The sequence below is a fragment of the Sturnira hondurensis genome, unplaced genomic scaffold (genome assembly GCF_014824575.4).
Source record: "Sturnira hondurensis isolate 20B ecotype Veracruz unplaced genomic scaffold, ASM1482457v3 Scaffold0020119, whole genome shotgun sequence".
Lineage (NCBI taxonomy): Eukaryota > Metazoa > Chordata > Mammalia > Chiroptera > Phyllostomidae > Sturnira > Sturnira hondurensis.
Genome location: NW_028092750.1, coordinates 5669266 through 5689089, shown reverse-complemented (window position 1 = coordinate 5689089; position 19824 = coordinate 5669266). Strand labels below are relative to the sequence as shown.

Below are 19824 nucleotides of genomic sequence, written 5' to 3'. Positions count from 1 at the left end.
GTTTTTATTTATCTTTGTTTTGTTTGTTTTTCTTTCTGTTTCCACTCTAGTGTAATGTGACTCAGTTTATATTACTTTTTACAAATGTGAATTTCAGATAAACGAATAAGTTTTTTGTATGTCTCAAACATTACATGGGATACAATGTTATTTATTGTTTATCTGAAATTCACATTTAACTGGGTCCTGTATTTTGTCTGGCACCCATACTCCTTCCCATTCTAAGTTGTCTCCTCCCTTCGAGCCCAAGGAGGGCAGGCGCCCTGTCCGAGTCTCAGAATGCACAGAGTGGGCGCTTGATGTATACTTGTGACAGATGGAAAAACTCTAAGACAACGAATATCATTGTTTGTCAATCCTTTTTAATTTTAAAAATTGAGTAGGGCAGGACGTGGGAATAATGAGAACTCGAGCTTGTCCGATTGATTCTTCCCGAAATGCAGGTGCTCTGCCCGCCCGCTCCGTCCAAGAACCAGAGAATTGGCCATGCGGGAGAGTCCCCCGAGACCCGCCCATCCAGTGCCAGGAATCCACCATCAGCTCTTTTTTCATCCACTCTCCTGCGCTCTCCTGGGTTAACCTGAAAGTAATCGCCAGACTGCCGTTTCTGCCTTTTGGGAGTCCAGAGACAGACAACATACAGCTCTGTAGGAGCACCCCTGGGCCAAGGGAAAGAGAGGGCTGCGCTGGGGGTTTCAGGAGTCCACCTTGGAGCTAGGCCCCGAGGATGAATTTGTCATATGAGGCTGGATATTCGGGGCGAGGGAACAGCGGGAGGGAAAGCTGGGGAGGAGCGAAAACCTAGAGAGTTCCGGGAAAACAAGTAGGCACCTTCCCAGAAGTTTGGACAAGATTTGCCCAGCGCCATTGTGTCGTTTCCCCGGAACTCATCTCCCGGGCCACTTGCCTCACCTAAGGCTACGGAGTATCCTGATAGAAAATATGGGACTCTAACTCTCGCCTCTCTGTAATTCCTACAGCCCTGTGCCTGCATTCCTCCCACCTCGTTTCCGGTATCTAGGATCCTAAAAATGTGATCTAGTGTTGCCAAGGGGAACACCATTTCGCTGCACCTCTGCGTGCAGCCCCTGCCACTTTCCCTGGCAGCAGCCAATCGGAAAGAGGATCTTCAGTGGGTGAATAGTACGTCTTTAAAGGCGCCCAATGGTAGTAGAGAACTCTTGAGGACTTTATACAAGCCGTAGAGTGGGCGGGGCCCCGTCAGGAAAAGACTCCTTTAGGTTGGGCTGACAGGCGGGTCGCAGGCTGAGAATCCATGTGGCGGGGCCTCTGGACCCTGGTTGCCCGGGCGGCACGTGGGCCTTCCAGGTGGGATGACCGGGATAAAGGGCATAACAGTGTGGGGAGCTGCTTTGGCCCCGAATCCTCTCCCTGGGGCCTGGGGGCTCGGTTGCCTGCGGTAGAGCAACCTTTCGAGTTCTCCCAAGCCCCGTATCTGTTCATCCCTCTGCCGCAGAGCCCACATCTAGGTCGTTGGGCCTTGGAGTCTTTAATCGGGTCATCCTCTGGCCTCAGGCCTTCCAGTCTCCATCCTCTAACTGCAGAGACTGGCTCCAATTGGGTCATTTCTCGACCTTCGAACCCTGGATCCACCTGCCTACTCTGAAGCAGAGCCTCCAAGAAGCACTCACTCCTCTTTCCCAGACCATGCACGCGTCAGGGCAGCGGTGCCCCGGCTCCTGGATCCGGAGCCACCATTTTTGCGCTGAGCTCTGGCCAAGGTCGCTGTGGCATCGCCGTGATCCGGACCAGTGGCCCTGCCAGCGGTCACGCCCTCCGGAGTTTAACGGTGCCCCGGGACTTGCCTCCTGCACGCAGGGCCTGCCTGCGCCTGCTCACCGACCCCCGCTCTGGGGAGCCCCTGGACCGTGCCTTAGTGCTCTGGTTTCCAGGTGAGGGTCTCCAGATCCCAAACCTCCGCCTGTAGCTCCCTTGACTCAGTTGACTCCCTTCAGACGTTTGCTCAGGTTGTGCCCTCCTTCCCCCTCACTACATTAGGTCCCCAAAGTTTCACTGGTGAGGACTGTGCGGAGTTTCACGTGCATGGAGGCCCAGCAGTGGTGAGTGGCGTCCTGCAGGCCCTGGGTGAGTGCAGCCTTGGGTTCGAGGTCTGGCCCTGTCGGTGGACCTGGGTGGGGGCCAGGGTCTCAGTACCCAGGATCATCCCACAGGCAGGGTGCCAGGGCTGCGGCCTGCGGAGGCGGGTGAGTTCACCAGGCGGGCCTTTGCCCACGGGAAGCTGAGCCTGACTGAGGTGGAGGGGCTGGCAGATCTGATTCATGCGGAAACCGAGGTGCAGCGACGGCAGGCCCTGCGGCAGCTGGACGGGGAGCTAGGTCACCTCTGCCATGGCTGGGCGGAGACCCTCACTAAGGCAAGTCCCAATTTGCACCATTTGCCATTTTCTGCCTCAGAGACCCCACCTCCATCCTCTGCATGAGAACTTCTGGTCTATAAGCTTCCAATCTGGCCCCTTAGGTTGGGCTGGACCTAGGCAAACTGGAGGGCTTGGGGATGGGTTCCTGAGTGACCACACCACATACCTCCTCTCCCCCAGGCTCTGGCCCATGTGGAGGCCTATATCGATTTCGGGGAGGATGACAACCTGGAGGACGGTATCTTGGAGCGAGGTGTGGCTGCCTGGGGGTCAGGTGTGGGGATACCTGGCGTGTCAGCCCCCAGAAGCCCCCTCACTCCCTCCTTTCTGCTTTCTCCATTCACAGCTGACAGCCAAGTGCAGGGGCTGGAGGTGGCACTGAATGCACATCTTCGAGATGCCAGGCGCGGACAGAGGCTCCGCTTAGGGGCTAACGTGGTGGTCACAGGACCCCCCAATGCGGGCAAGAGCAGCTTAGTGAACTTGCTCAGTGCGTGGAAGAGGGGCAGGGGGCGGGCCTGAGCTGTTCAGTTGTGGGAAAGGGGGCAGGGGGGATGAAAGAGCTGTGTCTAGTCAGGGGCTGGAGCTTGGGAGAGGGGATCACTCACCTTCCCTGACCTCTCCCCGCCCTCTGACCCTCTTTCCTTTCCCAGGCCGGAAGCCTGTGTCCATCGTGTCCCCGGAACCAGGGACCACCCGTGATGTGCTAGAGACCCCTGTAGACCTGGCCGGGTTCCCAGTGCTCCTGAGTGACACGGCAGGGCTGCGGGAGGGCGAGGGGCCCGTGGAGCAGGAGGGTGTGCGGCGTGCCCGTGAGAGGTAGACAGACAGAGTGGTGGGAGAGGGAAATGGGGCCCTTTCTCTTCCTGTTCCATTTACTTTTTTTTCTTCCTAAATCAGAAAATTAAGTGGGGACTCTGTGATTTGGGGAAGGCAGCCCTTAGAGTTTGGCTTCTGCCCACACATTCTGCCTTGCCCCTCGTGCTCTGCTCCCCGCCTAGCGCTCCCCCCTCCTAGCCCCGCCCAATGCCCATGATTGCTTTGCTCTGGGGTCACTCTTCTATTGGTTCTCTCTGCTCCCCCAGGCTGGAGCAGGCTGACCTCATTTTGGCTGTGCTGGACGCCTCTGACCTGGCCTCTCCGTCTACCTGCAACTTCCTGGACACGGTTGTCACCCCCACGATAGCTCAGAGCCATAATGGGAACAGCCAGCGCCTCTTGCTGGTGCTGAATAAGTCGGACCTGCTACTCGCTGGGGACCCAGACCTTAGTCCTGAACTGTCCCCTCACCTGCTTATGTCCTGCTTGACTGGGGAGGGGCTGGATGGCCTCCTGGAGGCACTGAGGAAGGAGCTGACTGCAGTGTGAGCCTCACCTTCTCACCCCACACCACCCCATAGCTTCCACCCAAGTTCAAGTGGGGGATTAGCTGGGGCTCTGGGCACATACCTGCCTGCAGGCTCAGTTTCTTTATCTGCAGAATGGGTATGACCATCCCCACTTTGAGTGGTGGTTGCAAAGTTAAAAGAGACCATGTTCTCTGTCTCTTGCAGGTGTGGGGACCCATCCACAGGCCCACCACTTCTGACGAGGGCAAGGCACCAGCATCACCTCCAGGGCTGCCTGGAAGCCCTTGGCCACTACAAGCAAGCTAAAGATGTTGCCCTGGCGGCTGAGGCACTGCGGATCGCCCGAGGGCACCTGGCCTGCCTCACCAGTGGAGGGGGCACTGAAGAGATCCTAGACATCATCTTCCAGGACTTCTGTGTGGGCAAGTGAGGGGACCAGTGTGGACGGATGCCCAGAAGTCTTGAGACATCTGGGAATAGCCTAGGCCAAGTGAGATTCTCACTTCCCAGGGAAGAACTTGACTGCAAAAACAGTGAGTGAGCGACCTGTGGCTGGTCGTAACCCAGCTCTAGCTGGCCATACTCCCTCACAGGGACTTGCTGGGGGTTCAGGCCCTGGGGTTGGAGTGGGGCTGAACTACGGTCTCTTTGGGCACCCGATGCTGGAGGAGTAGCCGTGAAAGGTTGAGGGGAGTGGGTGCGAGGGTCTCAGGGGTCTTTGTTTTATAGTTTTTAATTTATTTTTTAAATACCAAAGGAAAAAAATTCAGGTGATCCGGCAATGTTTAAATATGGAGCTCCTCCTCCTCCTGCCCCCCACCGCCACTGGTGTCACAGCATAACTTGTGTCCTTCTAGAACTTTCTCTGTTTGCATACTTGCGGATGCGCCTGTTTTACTTGTATTTTAGATGTACATTGAGTTCTTTAATGCTCTGCAACTCGTCATTCTTTTTGTAGTGTTAGCCTTGAAACTTTGTCTCTTGTTTCTTAAAAGTGACTGACAAAATCCTGGGGGCCCTACTCCCTTTCCAAGCTTAGTCTGCACCGATGCACTCACTCATTCATTTACTAACTTAGTGAATATTTATCAAGCGCCTGCCATAGTCTAGAATGGTACACATCATTCACTGGTTCTTCACACCAGTGGAACGTGGCGGGCAGTTCTAGAGGTGAGGGAACACACTCAGAGTGGTAGCTGGTCGCCGGAGGTCCCCAGCTTTGGTCCTTGCATGTAGGTCTTTCAACGCTAACTTGAGTCCGCTGTGTGCCTTCTGTGCAGTAGGCCGAGTGCAGGATGCTGGGAACGTGGGCAGAAACATGCAGGCATCGCTGCTCCCCTTGTTAGAGACATAGCTCCTCCAGTGAGGTCTGGTGTCTGCTGTGTGAACTTAAAATGAGGGGACATGACTTGGTTAGGGACATGTGGGCTGGATGCCCTGCAGAGCAGAGGTGGCCTAGGCACTGACATCTGAATGGCAAAAAGGAAACCAGAGGGAGGAAGCTTGTGACAGTGTCTCAGGCAAAGGGCACAGCATGTGCAAAGGTCCTGAGGTGGAACGTCACCACGTGTTCAAGGAACAGTGAGGTGGCCGGTGTGGCTGGAGCAGAGTGAGTGAGGGGGAGAGAGGAAGGAGGTGAGTTCCAGTGAGGCCTTTGATTGAGATGGGGGGACTGCTATGGTGATGACGAACCAGCAGAGGGCGCCTTGCTCTAACAAAGCAGGTGCAGAGCTGCAGCCCCTTAAGCTTGTGAGAATCCAGGCTGCCACACCTGCCTGATGGCTCAAGAGTAGTCAACTCCCCTTTCCAGAAGCAGAAACTGAGTCTCAAATAGAGTCAGGATCAGCCTCCAGTGGTTGAAGACACAAGCTTTTAGATTCCAGGGGACATGTGATAGGAGGCTGGGAGGTGTCCAGGCCCTATGAGAGGGTCTTCAGGAGGCTCCAGCCATCCAGCTAAAGGGGACACCCTGACCTCAAGTCTCCATAGACTTCATTGCAGTGTGTCGCTATTTGTTGATTCTTTGCTTATTCAGCAGCTCGGATTGCCCCCGAAAGCAGGGCTCCTGGACAGAAAGGGTTACTCAGGGAGCTGAGTACATTCTGCAGAAAAGAATTGATGCCCAGAGGAGAAAAGCAATAATGTGGATCTAGTGGGAGTGGGGGTCCATGTGTCATGGCATGGGGCTTCTGGGGGGCTCCTGGGAGGGGCTAGCAGCATCCAGGTGGGGAGCGAGACGCTCGTGGGACAGGATGCCTGGGCCCACCCCCCCCCCCACCTGCCTTCCCCTAGGTGCTGGCACTCGGCTGGACCGAGGTCCTTGGCTACAGTCCTTTTTTTCCAAGAAGGGTGAGGCAATTTGTGGGAAGCAGCCATGGGGGTTATTTATAGAGGTCACAGGAAATCCCTGAAGAGTCAGAACGTCACCCGGCAGCTGGACCACAGGGTCACAGAGGGGGTCTGCCAATTGCTCCTAACTGGTACTCAGTCCCTGCCCTCTCCCTGGAGAGTCACCAAGCCTGGGTGAATTGGAGCTTCATTTACGCCAGTCCTCTAGGGAGAATCAGGATCAGAGTGAGGGATGGAGGGATGGGGCTGGGGAGTGAGGGATGGAGGGATGGGGCTGGGGAGACACCAGGACAGTCAGGGCTACACTTAGGGCATCCAGAAAGGCTGTCTGAAGGTGGGATCTCTGGGGCCAGGCCTTGGAGGAAAACGAATTTGTCAGGTAAGAAAAGGCATTCTAGTCTGAGGGCACAGCACAAGTTACAATTAAGAGTCAGTCTGGGCCCTGGCTGGTGTAGCTCAGTGGATTGAGCACGGGCCTGCGAACCACAGGATCGCGGTTCAGTTCCCAGTCAGGGTACATGCCTGGGTTGCAGGCCAGTTCTCAGCAGGGTACTCACGAGAGGCAACCATACATTGATATTTCTCTCCCTCTCTCCTTCCCTTCCCATCTAAAGATAAATTAAAAAAAAAAAAAGAGTTAGTCTGGCCCTGGCTGGTGTGTCTCGGCGGATTGAGTGCCGGCCTGTGAACTGAAAGGTCACCATGTTCAATTCCCAGTCAGGGCACGTGCCTGCGTTGTGGGCCAGGTACCCAGTTGGGGGCATGCGAGAGGCAACCGATTGATGTATCTCCTATGCATTGATGTTTTTCTCCCTTTCTTTCTCCCTCCCTTCTCCTCTCTCTAAAAGTAAATAAATACAGTCTTTTTAAAAAATCAGCCCTGGCTGGTATGGCTCAGTAGATTAAATGCCAGCCCATGAACCAAAAATTTGCCAGTTCAATTCCCAGTCAGGGCACACACCTGGGTTGCGGGCCAGCTCCCCAGTTAGGAGTGTGCAAGAGGCAACCAATCAGTGTACCTCTTGCATATCCATGTTTCTCTCCTCTTTTCCTCTCTCTAAAAATAAATAAGTAACATGAAAAAAATTAAAAAATCAATGAACATACCCTTGGGTGAGGATTTTAAAAAGTCCGTGACTCTCGTCAGAGAAATAAATGTCCAGGACAGCTGGAGCGGGGGTTCATTGTTAATGGGGCGAGGGGGGTACAACAGAGATGAGGAACTAGACTTAGTGCCCAGGGTAGTAGGGAGCTGTGTGAGCAGAGAGCTGAGGTCAGATCCTGCGACAGAAAGTCCCTCTGGACCAGCATGGGGACCAGAGCAGACACAGAGACTGAGGTCCAGGCGTTGGGGGGGCTGGATGGGGCTCGCTGCAGGGAGGACATTCCGGGGTACTCTGGATGGGATAGACCAACCAAGAGTAAGAGACCTGTGCCTGTGTGTCCAGAGAGTTCAGGGCGATTATGTCACACTCATTTCTCAGATGAGAAAATGGAGGCTGTTACGGACCGAGTCAAGATTTGAATCCCACATGTCTGCCTCCAGACCCAAACTGGCGTCTTACGTTTGCTGGGACTGGCCCGTGTCAGCAGGCCAGGACTTCAGGCTGCCCAGGCAGTAGGCTCAGGGTCACAGGGATGTCCCCACTTCCTTGGGGCCTCCAGACTGGTCTGTCTGGGCGCCTGCCCTGGCGAACCCCCCTGCCCTAACCTGGCGGGGCTCCAGCCGAGCGTTTCCTGCAGCAGCTGTCTGTCACCCGCACTTCCGCATCCAGGAAGTATCGCTCCTTTGTCCCTCCAGACGTGCCTGCCCCAAGCGTGAGCTGCCAGCCCCAGCTCCTCATGACTCATCCCCCTCCCCCCCGGAGTTCCAGGGGACAGGGGACTGGGACGACTGGGAGGGAATCAAGGTCAGTGGGGGTGGGGGTGGGGGGTACAAGCTGAGATTCTAGATGACAATTTTTAGGTTGTTTATTCCATTGGTGGCCGTTTGCTTTTTTTCCCCTGGAGTTTTTATGTTTCAGGGATAAGGCACCAGGAGTGGGGTGACTGGGTCAAAGGGTTGGTGCCTCTTTCCTTTTTTTTTAAAATCCCCACCTGAGGACATTTGTCATCACTTTTAGAGAAAGAGGAAGAGAGAGAGAGAGAGAAATGTCGATGTGAGAGAATCGTTGATGGGTTGCCTCCCATATGGGCCTAGACTGGGGATCAAACCCACCAGCTAGGTATGTGCCCTGATAGGGAATCGAACACGAAACCCTTGGGTTGCAGGGTGACGTGCCAGCCAGCTGAGCCACACCGGCCAGGGTGGTAGATCTTTAGCTTTTTTACGTATTGCCAAACTAATTTCCAGAAGAGCTATGACAAGATTTTCATTTACACCAGTTCTGTAGGAAGATGTCCACGCCCCGCCTTTTTTTACGCCTTTACCCACAGTGGGCAGTAGGGACTTGAAGCCTGTTTCCCAAGTCTGCTGGGTGCGCTGTGGTTTCCCTGTGTTCCTCTAATGTGCCTTCCCCGCCACCTGGTCATGGAGTTGAAGCGCTCCCAAAGCAGACCGGTGAACTTTCTGACATCCCGGCTTGCCACAAACAAAACAAAACAAATGGCCTGAGACTTTTGTGATATTGTTCCTGGAATAATTTTGGCAAGGAGGAGTTCCTGCAATTCACGACAGGCTGTGGTAACCGCAACAAACGTTGTCAAGACTTGGGGGAATCTTTGCAAATCTAGAAAAATGAAAGCTGCAAAGGGATAATCTGCTCCATAAGAATCTGCTGTGTGAGTATCTGCTGTCTTAAAGAAACTGACTACAATGCTGCATCTTCCCACACGCAGATGCCCAGACGTGGGGGACACTGGTGTCCCCATCGTTGTTCTGGGTCTCCTGGCCCTGGGACGCTGGGGCAGGTGTGGACAGGGGTCCTCCAGCTTTCATCTCCTTTCTAGTCTTTCTCTTGCTCAAGGCCAGGTGGTGTCATTTCAAAGCATAAACCAAGGCTCTGGAGTCTTTGAAGGGATTGATAACATTTATTTAGTGCCACTAACATTTTATAGGGACCACAGGCAGGGTGTGGGGGGAGAGGGAGTGAAGGAGCTGAGCTCTTGCTGGCCCTGATGGGGCTATCGGGCTAATCTGCCCTTGGACCAGAGGCTCCCTGGTGTTGGAGGAGGGTCTGGAAAGTCTCCCGGGGATGGAGGTGAATGTCTTCCTGTTCTCACTTCGCCAGGCCTGAAGGGCTGTGGGTGAGGAAGCACCAGGAGATAAGAGAATCAGAAGGTTGTGGGGAGGGGCGAAGGGCTGTGTGTGCAGGGCTGTGTGTGTGCAGGCTGTGACACTGGGTAAGGGTTTGGCAGAAATGTGTGTCATGTCACATATCTGTGTGACATCATTACTGTGTCTCCGTGGGCTGTCATTGTGGCATCTGTGGGTGAGGGATTGTGTGGTGTGGGTTGTGAGAGTATTGGGTCTGGGTGGGGAGGTGAGTGTGGGGCGCAGGCCAAGGGTGCCCACTGTGGTGTGTGTGTGTGGAGGTCGCCTGACTGCAGCTCTTGCTGCGTCCCACGCCGTGGGTGTCTCGCTGCAACAGGTCTGCAGACCGGTGAGTCAGGGCCACCCCTCCGTCCTCGGGGCCTGGAGCCTGCTCAGCCACTGGGGCAGAAAGGAAACGGGAATGAAGCAGTCAGAAGGACGAACCTCACCTGGGCTTGCCTCCTCCTAGCGCCCGGCCCCCTGACGCTGCCAAGGACTCTTGTGCCTTTGGGGTTCAATCCCCCAATGGACTCCTACTTGTTGAGTGTCTTTGGGATGGTGGGACTGAGACTCACGCCTCTTCATTGTGCAGAATAGAAGGCTGAGGTTCAGAGGGCCCCCCTCCTGTGCCCCAGACCTCTGCTGCAGTCTGACTGTCGTCTTTGCTCCCTAAGGCCCTGGGGGTCCTGAGAGTTTGCCCTGCCCACACCCACACCCACACATTCATTCCCAGGAGGGTTTTTCTAAGGAGTGGCCCCTACTCACCTGCTCTCCAGGGCCCGCCCCCAGGCCCTTGGGACAGAGCCATCTCTTGATCTAGACTTCTAGATCTCTTCATCCACCCTTCCCCACCAGGCCTCTTCTCGGGGACTCAGACCTCGCACAGTTCCCCCAAATGCCAAGAACTGTTACCCCTGTTCCACTCCGCCCCCTTGGCGGGAGCCATCCTGCTGCTGTCGGGAATGCCCTTCCCCCTGGCCTGGCAAAGGTTCTCCCGAGGGGTCAGGGGTTGGTGCAGAGGCTATTTCCTGGTGGGGGAGGAGGGGGCCACAGCCAAGTCCGCTTCCGCTGGCCCCCTCCCTTCCTTCCCTGGCTCTCCCCTGGGGCCCCAGCCTCACGTTCCTTTGCTGGCTCTGGTCCACCCTCCCCAGCTCAGCCTCTGTCTGACGCCCGTGCTTCACTCACTCATGCGAGCCAGTCTCCGGGGCAGGGCTGCCCCTACCCGTTGTTCAGACCAAGGCTCCTGGACTCCTGTTGCTGCCCTGGACCAGTGTGGTCAGTCGGCTTCACGCTGATCCCTGACTCCCGCCTTCACCCCCAACCAGACCAGAGGGTGCTGCCCCCTGAATCAGGTCACAGCCTCCTCTGCTGGCAGCAGTGTCCTCACCACAGAGCCCTGCCTAAACTGTCCCCTTGTCACCTCCTTGATCTTACCCTGCCCCCTTGATCAGCTCCAGCCGCATCAGCCTCCTCACTCAAACTCACCAGACGTGGCTCTGCCTCAGGGTCTTTGCACAGACTGTGCTCTCAGCCTGGTGTGCTCTCCCCAGGAATGCCCTCCCCCCAGTGGCTCCTGCCTCACCTCCTTTGGTTCTATGCTCAAAAGTCACCTCTTCAAGGAAGCCTGTCCTGCTGCCCTGCACCCCACCCGCCCTGGAAAATCCTAACTTCCTCACACTCTCTCATCCCTGTTCTGTCTTGCCCATCATCACCACAGGGCCTTATAATGACTCATTCATCTGGTTTATTATCCATCTCCCCACGAAAATGTGAGCCCCACGAAAGCGTGAGTTTCTGCACCTCATTCGCGCCTGTGTCAGGCGCCCAGCAGCAGTTTAAGAAATATATGTTCAGTGAACAAACCATAACTTCAATGGCAACAAACTCAAGCGACGCTTCCTGTGTGCTCGGCTTAGAACCAGGCTGAACTCTCATCCCCGACCTTCCACAGTGTGACTCTCCCACCTCCAGCCATATGGCCCCTAAACCAGTATTTTCTTGACATGTCTTCATCTCAACTGTTTTCTTTCTATTCATGAAATTGACCTCCCCTGGACACCCAATCTTACCAAGCGTAGGAAAAGTCATGCACTCGCCATTGATAGAACATGACCCAGAAAAATGTGTAAGTAAGAAGCAGGATCTTGCGCTCAAGCCCTACAGATGCCGGGCCCTGGGCCTGCCCTCACTCAGAATACCAGCGCAGCAGGCGGGTGGGAGGCCGAGGGTGGGGTGAGCTAACGCCGGCGGATTTTTCTCCAGGTGCAGAGCAATAGGCTGAAAGGGAAACCAGCTCCTAGAATGTGGGGTGGGTGAATTGACGCTGGACCTCAGGCCTGGCCCCTGATTGGGCATACCTAAAATCTGGGTGTTATGGTTCCTCAGCCCGTGATTGCCTGCAGTTACCCGCTGAGTGGCTGGCCCAGTCAGGACTTGGCCCCAGAGCGGATGGCCCTGGCCTGCTTGTCCCCGGCCCCTTTCTCAAGGGCAGGAGCTCAGGGAGCCAGAGGCCCTTCCTGAGACCCTGCAGAGATAAGCAGGAGGGGCCCGGGCTGAAGAGGGCATTGTTTTCTTAACAGGGGATGGTATTTGGGGTAAACAATGTCAAGAACTTCCCCGTCTCAGCTGGGACCTGGACAGGCCTGGCTCGGGCCCTGACTTGCTGACGCATGATGCCTGGGCTGATCCCTTCCCTGGGGCCTTAGTACCCTCTCTGCGAAATGGGGATAAGAATAGAACCTCCTTCCTCACCACGATGGCTTCAGGCCAAGATGGAGAAAGGAAACCTGTCTGCCCCGAGCAGGGGCTTCTCCTGCCCTCTCACTCCCCTCTCTGCAGGCCGCCTGGGGCTGAGGGGCTTTGCCCAGGCAGCGCCTTTGGAACAAGGAGACCCGTTCCTAACGGGGTGAACTCCCGGTGGAGGGAGGGGACGTACAGTGGAGAAGGAGGCACCTGTGGTGAACCTCAGGCTGTTGAGGACGGACATCTGGACCCCAGGCCCCCACTGAGCGCCCTGAGATAGAAATGGACCCAGGTGGACAACAGTCCGGTGGTGAAACCACAGGCTTTGGGGTCCGAAGGTCTGACTTAAAATCTCAGCACCCCTTCAACCTCGGGTCCCTAAAGAGCAAATGGGACTGAGGATCCCCAGGTCCTGGGCCAGCGGTGTGTTTCTGAAAGGGGGTGTGGCCTCTGTCTAGCGGGGAGCACAGGTGGTTAGTTCCTGGGGTGGTGGCCGGAATTTCCTTCCCGGTGATGTGCAGAGTGTCAGCTCTGGGAGGCGTGGAGCCCAGACCCGAGCGTGGGCCAGCTGCCCCTGAGACCCCTTGCCGAGGCCCCTGGACCCTCGCCCTAGCCACCGCTGGGCAGCACTTCAGTTGGCAAAGCATTTCCGTGCCCTTGATTTCAGAAGCCCCCATTTTTGTAGAAGTAGAAAGTGAGAGGCCCAAGGTCACCCTTACATATTGCTCTCCCTGTTCCCTCCTTCCACTGCAGCCTCCCTCCCCGACCCAGGGCCAGGCCACTGGATCTTCTCCCCGGCTGTTCATGCCACCTGGAGAGCTGTTCCCTGCCCTCCCCAGGCCTGCTCCTGCGTCCCCTCTAGTTCAGGGGTCCTCGGCTCACCGGGGCCCTCCCTGGCCTATCTGGAGTCTGATCACCTGGGCTCATGTCCCAGCTTGCTCCTTCGCTGGGCTACCTAGAGTGTGACGCACACCCCTCTGTGCCTCACTCTTCATCCAGAAAGTGGGAGTAACGGTAGCTCACCCGCTGATGGGCTGAATGAGTTAACCGTGCAGAGTGTTAGAACTGCGCCAGGCTCACACTAAACACCTAATAATTGTAGGCTCTCGGTCACACTTCTCACCACGGCTCCATCGCTGTCTCTCTGGCTCCCTACTTGGAGGCTCATGAGTAGAACCACATGCATCTTGGTCACTGCTGTGTCCTCAGGGCCCAGCATAAGGCCTGGTACACAGCTGGCACTCAGTAATGGAAGCAGCAAGTGTGAGCTGAGCCTCCCTCCACCCTTAGTCCCGAGACCAAAGCCCTGAGACTGAACACCGCAACCTGTGCAGTGCCTCACCTGGATGGGGCTGCGTTGCCTGCAGAGAGCTGCTGGGACTCCAGGATCCTCTTCTTGAATTCCTCCAGGCCAGTTGGGTCTGCCGAGAGAGGGGGTTAGGCCCAGCCTATTGCCTTAGGGGCCCCTTCCCCTGAGCTAGGGATGGGCAGCAGCCCCCTTCCCGGCTCTGCCCTCACTCACCGATGGGCGGGGGGTTGGGGGCAGGTCCAATAGGTCTTGGCACAGGCCCCGTCTGCGACTGCGAGGAGAAGGTAAAGGGAGGTTGGTAGATGCTGGGACCCCTGAGCCAGAGTGCTGGGGAGATTCCTGCCCCTCGCCCTTGCAGACTGGCTCTGAGGTCCTCCCAAGGGGGAGAAATGGACAGGTGCACATGGGGGACACAGGTACTGAGCAATGCATATTCATCACTTGGGCCCATTTGCCCTTGAGTGACTTCGGACTCCAGGGACTGGCTTCACTCCCCAGAGACCCCCCTCTGCAGGGCTGGCCCCCACGGACACCCCCCCCCAGTCCACCCACCTGACCCAGTGCCCCTGCAGACTGCAGTTGTCCACTCTGTAACCCCTGGACTCCAAGTCTTACTGCCAGGCCTCAGACACCTTGAGCCAATCCCCTCAAACCTGAAATCCAAAACCAGCTCTGAACTCAAATTTCTTAAAATCTGATCTCAACATGAAAATGGAGATTTCATTAGAATCAGACCCTGACCTAAACACAATCCCAATGGCAAACCCGATCCGATCCAACTTTAGACCTAACTCTGACCCTAACCTTTCACCTAGACCCAGCCACTATGAAAGATCCACCCCCAATGCCACCGCCCCAGCCCCAGCCCTAGGATTCCCCTGTGTCCGCCCATAAATACATTCCCAAGGTCACAGTCAGTCCCAACTCAACTTAGGCGCCCCAGCCTCTATCTGAGACAGAGCCCCGCCCTGTTCTCCCCAGATCAGCATCCGCACATCTTCTATTCTAGATCCAGCCTTGAGCTCCACCATCCCCCCAGGGTACCCCCACCCTAACCCAGGGTCACCTGCTTCCTCACCTCAAACACATCCCCATGTGCCAGCCCAACTCAGCGCGCACACAGCCATCCGAACACGCCCAGACTCACGGTCAGCGTTAATCCCTGCTTCTCCTCCTGCCCCTGAAATCCTAAATCCACTTTTGGCCCCAAACTTCTAACCATCTCTAGACCCACCAGCCACCTGCACCTGCCTGAGCCTCAACTCCAGCTTCGGTGCTTCAACCCAATCCCGGTGCCACTGACATCCCAGATTCACACCCCCAACCCTGGACCCACTGCTCCGTGCATGAGACCCCTGACCCAATTTTTAAACCTTTCCTGTAACCCAAACTCCAAACTCAATCCCAATTCTAAGACTAGTGAGATGAAACCTAAAACTAACCCAAACCAGTTCTAGACATGGCAGTCACCCGGGACTCGCCTTGACCCAACGCTGAACACAAACTCAACATCCCGCCAAGCCTTTCCCCAGACCTGCCCGAACCCTCGCTGGATCCCTGCACTGGGCCACTCGGAGCCCTGATCCATTGCCCCCACCCTCTGACTCGACTCACACAGTCCCTGCCCGACCCTGATGCCAACCCTCAGTGAATCCCTGGTCTTCACCCTAAACCAGTGTTGAGGCCCATCCAGCTGCCCTGAACTCCATTGCAATCCTTAACCCTTCCTCAGTGTCATTCTCAATGTCAAACTCCACCCCGATCTTAATGCCAATATGTGGGTACACAACCATAATCCTTAAACCAACTCCACACTCAATACCCACCAATGTGCGACCCTTCCCTAAACTGTAAGTCCACCCTCAATGCCTCAACTCAGCCGGATCACAAAGCAACCGGATCACAAAGCAACCGGTACTCTAGGTTCGCCCCTCACTCAACCCTGGGCCCAACAGCCCACCCCACCTCCGACTCCAGTCTTAACCCTGCCCTCTCCCCTGGCGTTGATCCCATTTCACACTTGGCCCCTGTGCTAATGTCGATAAAACTCTGAAGTGAGTCCTAACTCATACAAACGCAAACCAACCTCAAACCCAAGTTAAACGTCATCACCAGTTTGGCCTCTAGGCCCAACCCAATGCCACTCGAATCCAGGGCTGTCAGCCTACCTTGGCCTTTATGCAGGTGTCCAGGGCCGAGTTTCTGACATCGAGATGCATCTTAAGCTGCATAATCTCCTGCTTCCTCTCCTCCAGCTCCTTGGCCAGGCTGTCTCTCTCCTTCCGCAGTGCCGCCTTGTCCTCCAGTGCTAGCTGGGTCTGCTTGGTGCACTCGGCCTGGAGCTTGGCCTCCCGGGCCTGCGCTTCCTTTTCCGCCTTATCCTTGGCCTCCTGACTGGCCCGCAGGTTCTGCTCGACCTCCAGCTTCTGGCGCTGGAGGTCTGAGTTCTCGCGGGCCACACGCTCAATGCCAGCTCGCAGGTTCTGCGCCAGCTCCTCCACTTTAGTGCTCATAAGGGTAGGCATGTGGTCACAGGTTCTCCGTATAGAGGCCAAATCCAAGCCAAGGGGATGGTACGCGCTGTAGCTCAGCGTGTCGAGGGAGCGCGGGATCAGAGAGTCCCTCCAGAGGTTGCGCAGGTCCATCTCAAACCTGCCCTTTTCCAGTGGAAGACAGAGGGCCTTCACCTTCTGCAGCTGATCCATGGCCAGCTGTCGCTCCAGCCGCAGCTGCTCCTGGGCCTTGCTGCCCTCTACCAGCTGTTCCTCCGCCAGCCGCTTGTTCAGCCCCAGGCTTTCCTTGTCTTTGGTGCACAGAGCCTTCTCCTTGGCCAGCTCCACCTCTAGCATCTTGGACTTCTGGTTCAGCAGGAGGAGTGAGGCTACAGGTACAGGACGATAAGACTCCAGAAAGTTGGGAGGCTGCCCAGAAACTGGATGGGGAGGCCACCACCCTGTCCCGCCACTGCCCAAGCCACTCACTGTCATAGCTCTTGTTAGCCTCCTTGAGTTGTTCTTGGCATTGCTTCTCGTTCAGGATAATGGCAGCCATGTACCTCTGGCTGTTCACGTAGACGACCTGCCCAGATGGGACACAGGACAGAGCTCAGAGGGGTCTGTGGGCCTCTTGACCCTGGGCTGCCCAGATCCTTGGGGCTGGAGCCCCAGATCCAGCACCCAGATGGCCGCCTGGTTTTGCCCAGTTCCTGAGAGCGTGGCTCCTGTGTAGGGAAAGCTGACCTGACCTTCAAGTGTTGTTACAGTTAATACGATTTGGCATGAGAAGGAAGGAGGCGGTGGGCCAGGCTACCGTGTGGTTGAGCCTTGGAAACATGATGCTGAGTGACAGAAGTCGGTCACAAAAGGCCACACAGTGTCCGTTCTCTTTAGATAAAGTGTTTAGAATAAGCAAATCCATGAGATGGAAAGCAGATGAACGGTTCCCAAGGGCTTCGGGGAGGGACAAATGTGGAGTGTCTGCTAATAGGGATGGGTCTCCTCATAGGGGGATGAAAACCAGTCTACAATTATTTGTGGTGATGGTCACACAGCTCTGTGAGTACACTAAAAATCATTGAACTGGATGCTTTAAGTGGGTCAGTTACATGGCACGTGAATTAAGCTTTCCCAATTTAGCAAAGGCCCTGCCTTCTGAACTTCAGAATGGAACCCTCCATAGAAACATAACAAGTAAATACTGAAGACTACAGGGGTGTGTCTTTCTGTCACTCCTCGTCCTGAGGAAGCGGGCCCTGTGCCCTGGGGCTGAGGGGACATCGGAGCAGCTTGGGAAGCTTCAGTCACCTCTGCCTTCACAAGCCTGAGCCAGGGGAGGGGAAGGGGCTGCAGGGGGAGCTGGAGTGAGATGAAGCCGAACACAAAGTGAGAGAGGCCAGCATCCGGTTAGAGCAAGTGACCCACATCCTGGGTCCTGGCACCTTGACACAGGTGGCAGTGGGCAGACCTTAAAAAAAATCACCGAGTCCAAGTCTTTCTCTCCCAGGATCTCAGGACCGGAAATGCAGCTGCGCTTGCACACAGTTTAAGAAAAAGCACGTTTCTCGGCACCGACAGAACTGGGGAAAGACCAAGGTTCATATCTGCTACCATCAGACGCTGGTGCAGTGGGAGAGTGGCTGGGGCGGGGCCGGGGCTGCCCCACGGCCACCAGCACCCTCCCCCCGGGGGTGGGGGCATGGGACCCAGGGTCGCCTCAAGAGAAAACCCTGAGGGGTTCCAGCCCAGAGGAATTTGTCAACTCGAAGGGAATGAAAGCCTGTTTTTCAAAATTCCAAGCCATGAAGGTCCGGATTCTGAGATCTCTGGCCTCTTGGGATGGAGGCAGAGTTTTTGGGTGCTTGCATGCGTCTAGTCCTGCACGACCCTGATTCTCTGCTCAGGACTCCTCGGCTGGACTGCTGGACATGGGGCGTGTCCTGGATGATCCAGATTCCCAGGGGGTGAGACGATGGAGGGGCCCACCCCACCCGGGTTGGGGGCTTGGGGAAGTGCACAGCCCTGCCCTTGGAGCCTGAGGGGCCCTGTGCCCCATGCCAGAGGTCTGTCGGGGGACCCGCCCTGCTTCGTCCCCTGCCCCATTTGGGGGTCTGGGGGGGATTCCCCATACTTCCAAGGGGCCTGAAGGGGCCTGGGGGGCCTGAGGGGGAATTCTCCCCATTTTGCCCTGCTGTGGCATCTGAAGGGAAGACTCATCCCATCTGAGGGCCTGATGGGGAGCCATCCTTCCCTGGGGGTCTGAGGGGAGACCTGCCCTGCTCTGGAGTCTAAGAGGGACCCACCCTGCTCTGGGAGTATGAGGGGTACCAGCCTGCTCTGGGGTCTGAGGAGGGAGTCTCCCCATTCTGGGCGTCTCAGGGGCACCTGAACCCATTTGGGAGTCTGCGGCGACATGCCCTGCCCTGGGGTCTGAGAAGGGGAGACGTGGCCCTTCCTGGCGCACTCTGTCCAGCGAGGAGGGCTGGGGGTGTGAGGATCCAGCAGAGGCTTATCCTCCCCTACCCCGGCTGCATCTCCCACACCAGCCAGCCAGGACCCCTCCTGTGGGAAAACGCTAGGCTACCCCCACTCAGCCTTCTTCCCCATCCCAGCCAAGGCCCAAGGGGAGAGCCCCCTGCTCAGCGCCTCTGGTACCAAAACCTCCACAGACAGATCATGAGTGTGGCACGTGTGAGAGTGAGCATGGGTGATTGCCCAGTGAGTTGGATGGGAGCCCGAGCAGGTGAGAGTCCCTGTGAGATCCCTCTTGTGCCGCTGTGACTTTTTCCTGGGGGCCGCCTGCTTCTGCCTCCTAGGGAAAGCTGCCCCCTTCTCAAGCTTCCATCTCCTCATCTGCAAAAGGGCTTAGAGTTTCTCCCTACCTCTCAGGCTTCGGCAATGAGACAATATTTCAGGAGCAGACAGTAGTATGAGACAAATACAGGCCATTCATACTTATTACTAAGAAAGAACCAAAAGTTCTGAGTTTTTACTTGGCCAATTCTTGGGTGCAGTGTTTTTGCCGCTGGCACATTCGGAGTGCTTTTTGATATTAAGTCATGGGCTCAGGGCTGACGCCCAGTTACACCTGAATCTCAGATAGATAGCAAATAGTTTGTTTTTTCAGTATGTCCCAGCTATTGCATGGGATATACTTGTACAAACGAAACGCATTGCTGATCCACTAGGGCTCCTCAGGGAAAACGTAGGGCCTGGGCCTCCCCGTCTTGTGGATGTAGAAACTGAGCTCAGAGAGGTGAGGTGACTTTCCTGGGGTCACCGGGCCCTTGGCCTTACCCGGTCGGCTTGGCACTGGCGGAAGCTGGCATTGATCCGGTCCAGGTCTCGGCGGGCGCTCAGCAGCATCTGCATGATGGCATCCTTGGCGCGGGTGGTGAGGTTGAGCTCCTTGGACAGGTTGGCCTGGCTGGCCGTGAGCCCCACGACCTGGCTGTACAGGCCGTCAGTCCGGCGCTCAGCGTCCTGCAGGTTGGACTCGGTGCTCACGTGCACGTTGCCGTAGACCATGAAGAGGACCAGGCCCAGGATGATGAGGAACTGGATGAGGGAGACAAAGAGGAAGAAGTAGCGCAAGTAATACCAGCAGCCGTGAGAGCTGGCCCCGGCCCGAGAATAGGGCCCTCTGTGCTCCACAGCCAGGCCCATCTCTTCCCCGGGGCTGCCGCCTGGTGCGCTGGCGCTGCTCTGCGGGCTGCTCTGCTCTGTGGGCTGCTCTGCTCTGCGGAGTGGATGTGCCCCTTCTGGACCCTGCCGCCCATTGGGGGGAGTGTTTATATTACTCATCTTAATACTTCCTCTGCCTGGCTCCTTCCTGGCCAAGAGGAAACAGGGGGCAGTGGGTTATCTCAACACTCCCACCCAGGCTGTGAAGGGAGGGTGGGGTGGGGTGGATGGGACTAAGGCCTGCC

General features: G+C 56.3%; 2 protein-coding genes across 3 annotated transcripts; one reads left to right on the top strand and one right to left on the bottom strand.

Moving 5' to 3' along the window:
- The first annotated feature begins 1158 nt into the window (after nt 1-1158).
- On the top strand, nt 1159-6321 carry GTPBP3 (GTP binding protein 3, mitochondrial). 2 transcript variants are annotated; one of them, XM_037028976.1, is made up of 9 exons: nt 1161-1329; nt 1666-1913; nt 2020-2106; nt 2193-2395; nt 2579-2651; nt 2745-2888; nt 3052-3217; nt 3484-3762; nt 3952-6319. In XM_037028976.1, exons 1-9 carry the CDS (start codon nt 1277-1279, stop codon nt 4175-4177), a joined length of 1479 nt encoding a protein of 492 aa, XP_036884871.1. In that variant the 5' UTR covers nt 1161-1276; the 3' UTR covers nt 4178-6319. The 2 variants fall into 2 exon arrangements, with proteins under 2 accessions (XP_036884870.1, XP_036884871.1); XM_037028975.1 differs by having other exon boundaries at nt 1159-1329; nt 2579-2888; nt 3952-6321.
- Nucleotides 6322-9103: 2782 nt separating this feature from the next.
- On the bottom strand, nt 9104-19604 carry PLVAP (plasmalemma vesicle associated protein). Its single transcript, XM_037028757.1, has 6 exons — nt 19193-19604; nt 16382-16478; nt 15569-16281; nt 13614-13671; nt 13434-13512; nt 9104-9748 (listed from the first exon to the last, which is right to left on the bottom strand). The coding sequence occupies exons 1-6, from the start codon at nt 19559-19561 to the stop codon at nt 9742-9744; spliced, it is 1323 nt and encodes a 440-aa protein (XP_036884652.1). The 5' UTR covers nt 19562-19604; the 3' UTR covers nt 9104-9741.
- Between the last annotated feature and the right edge of the window lie 220 nt (nt 19605-19824).

Coding starts and splice junctions, on each gene's coding strand:
- GTPBP3 (XM_037028975.1), top strand. CDS start 1,277: ATGTGGCGGGGCCTCTGGACCCTGGTTGCCCGGGCGGCACGTGGGCCT. Junction 2,107..2,192: donor TGGCGTCCTGCAGGCCCTGG/GTGAGTGCAGCC, acceptor ATCATCCCACAG/GCAGGGTGCCAGGGCTGCGG. Junction 2,889..3,051: donor CAGCTTAGTGAACTTGCTCA/GTGCGTGGAAGA, acceptor TTCCTTTCCCAG/GCCGGAAGCCTGTGTCCATC.
- PLVAP (XM_037028757.1), bottom strand. CDS start 19,561: ATGGGCCTGGCTGTGGAGCACAGAGGGCCCTATTCTCGGGCCGGGGCC. Junction 13,672..15,568: donor ACACCTGCATAAAGGCCAAG/GTAGGCTGACAG, acceptor TTCTCCTCGCAG/TCGCAGACGGGGCCTGTGCC. Junction 13,513..13,613: donor CCCCAACCCCCCGCCCATCG/GTGAGTGAGGGC, acceptor CTCTCTCGGCAG/ACCCAACTGGCCTGGAGGAA.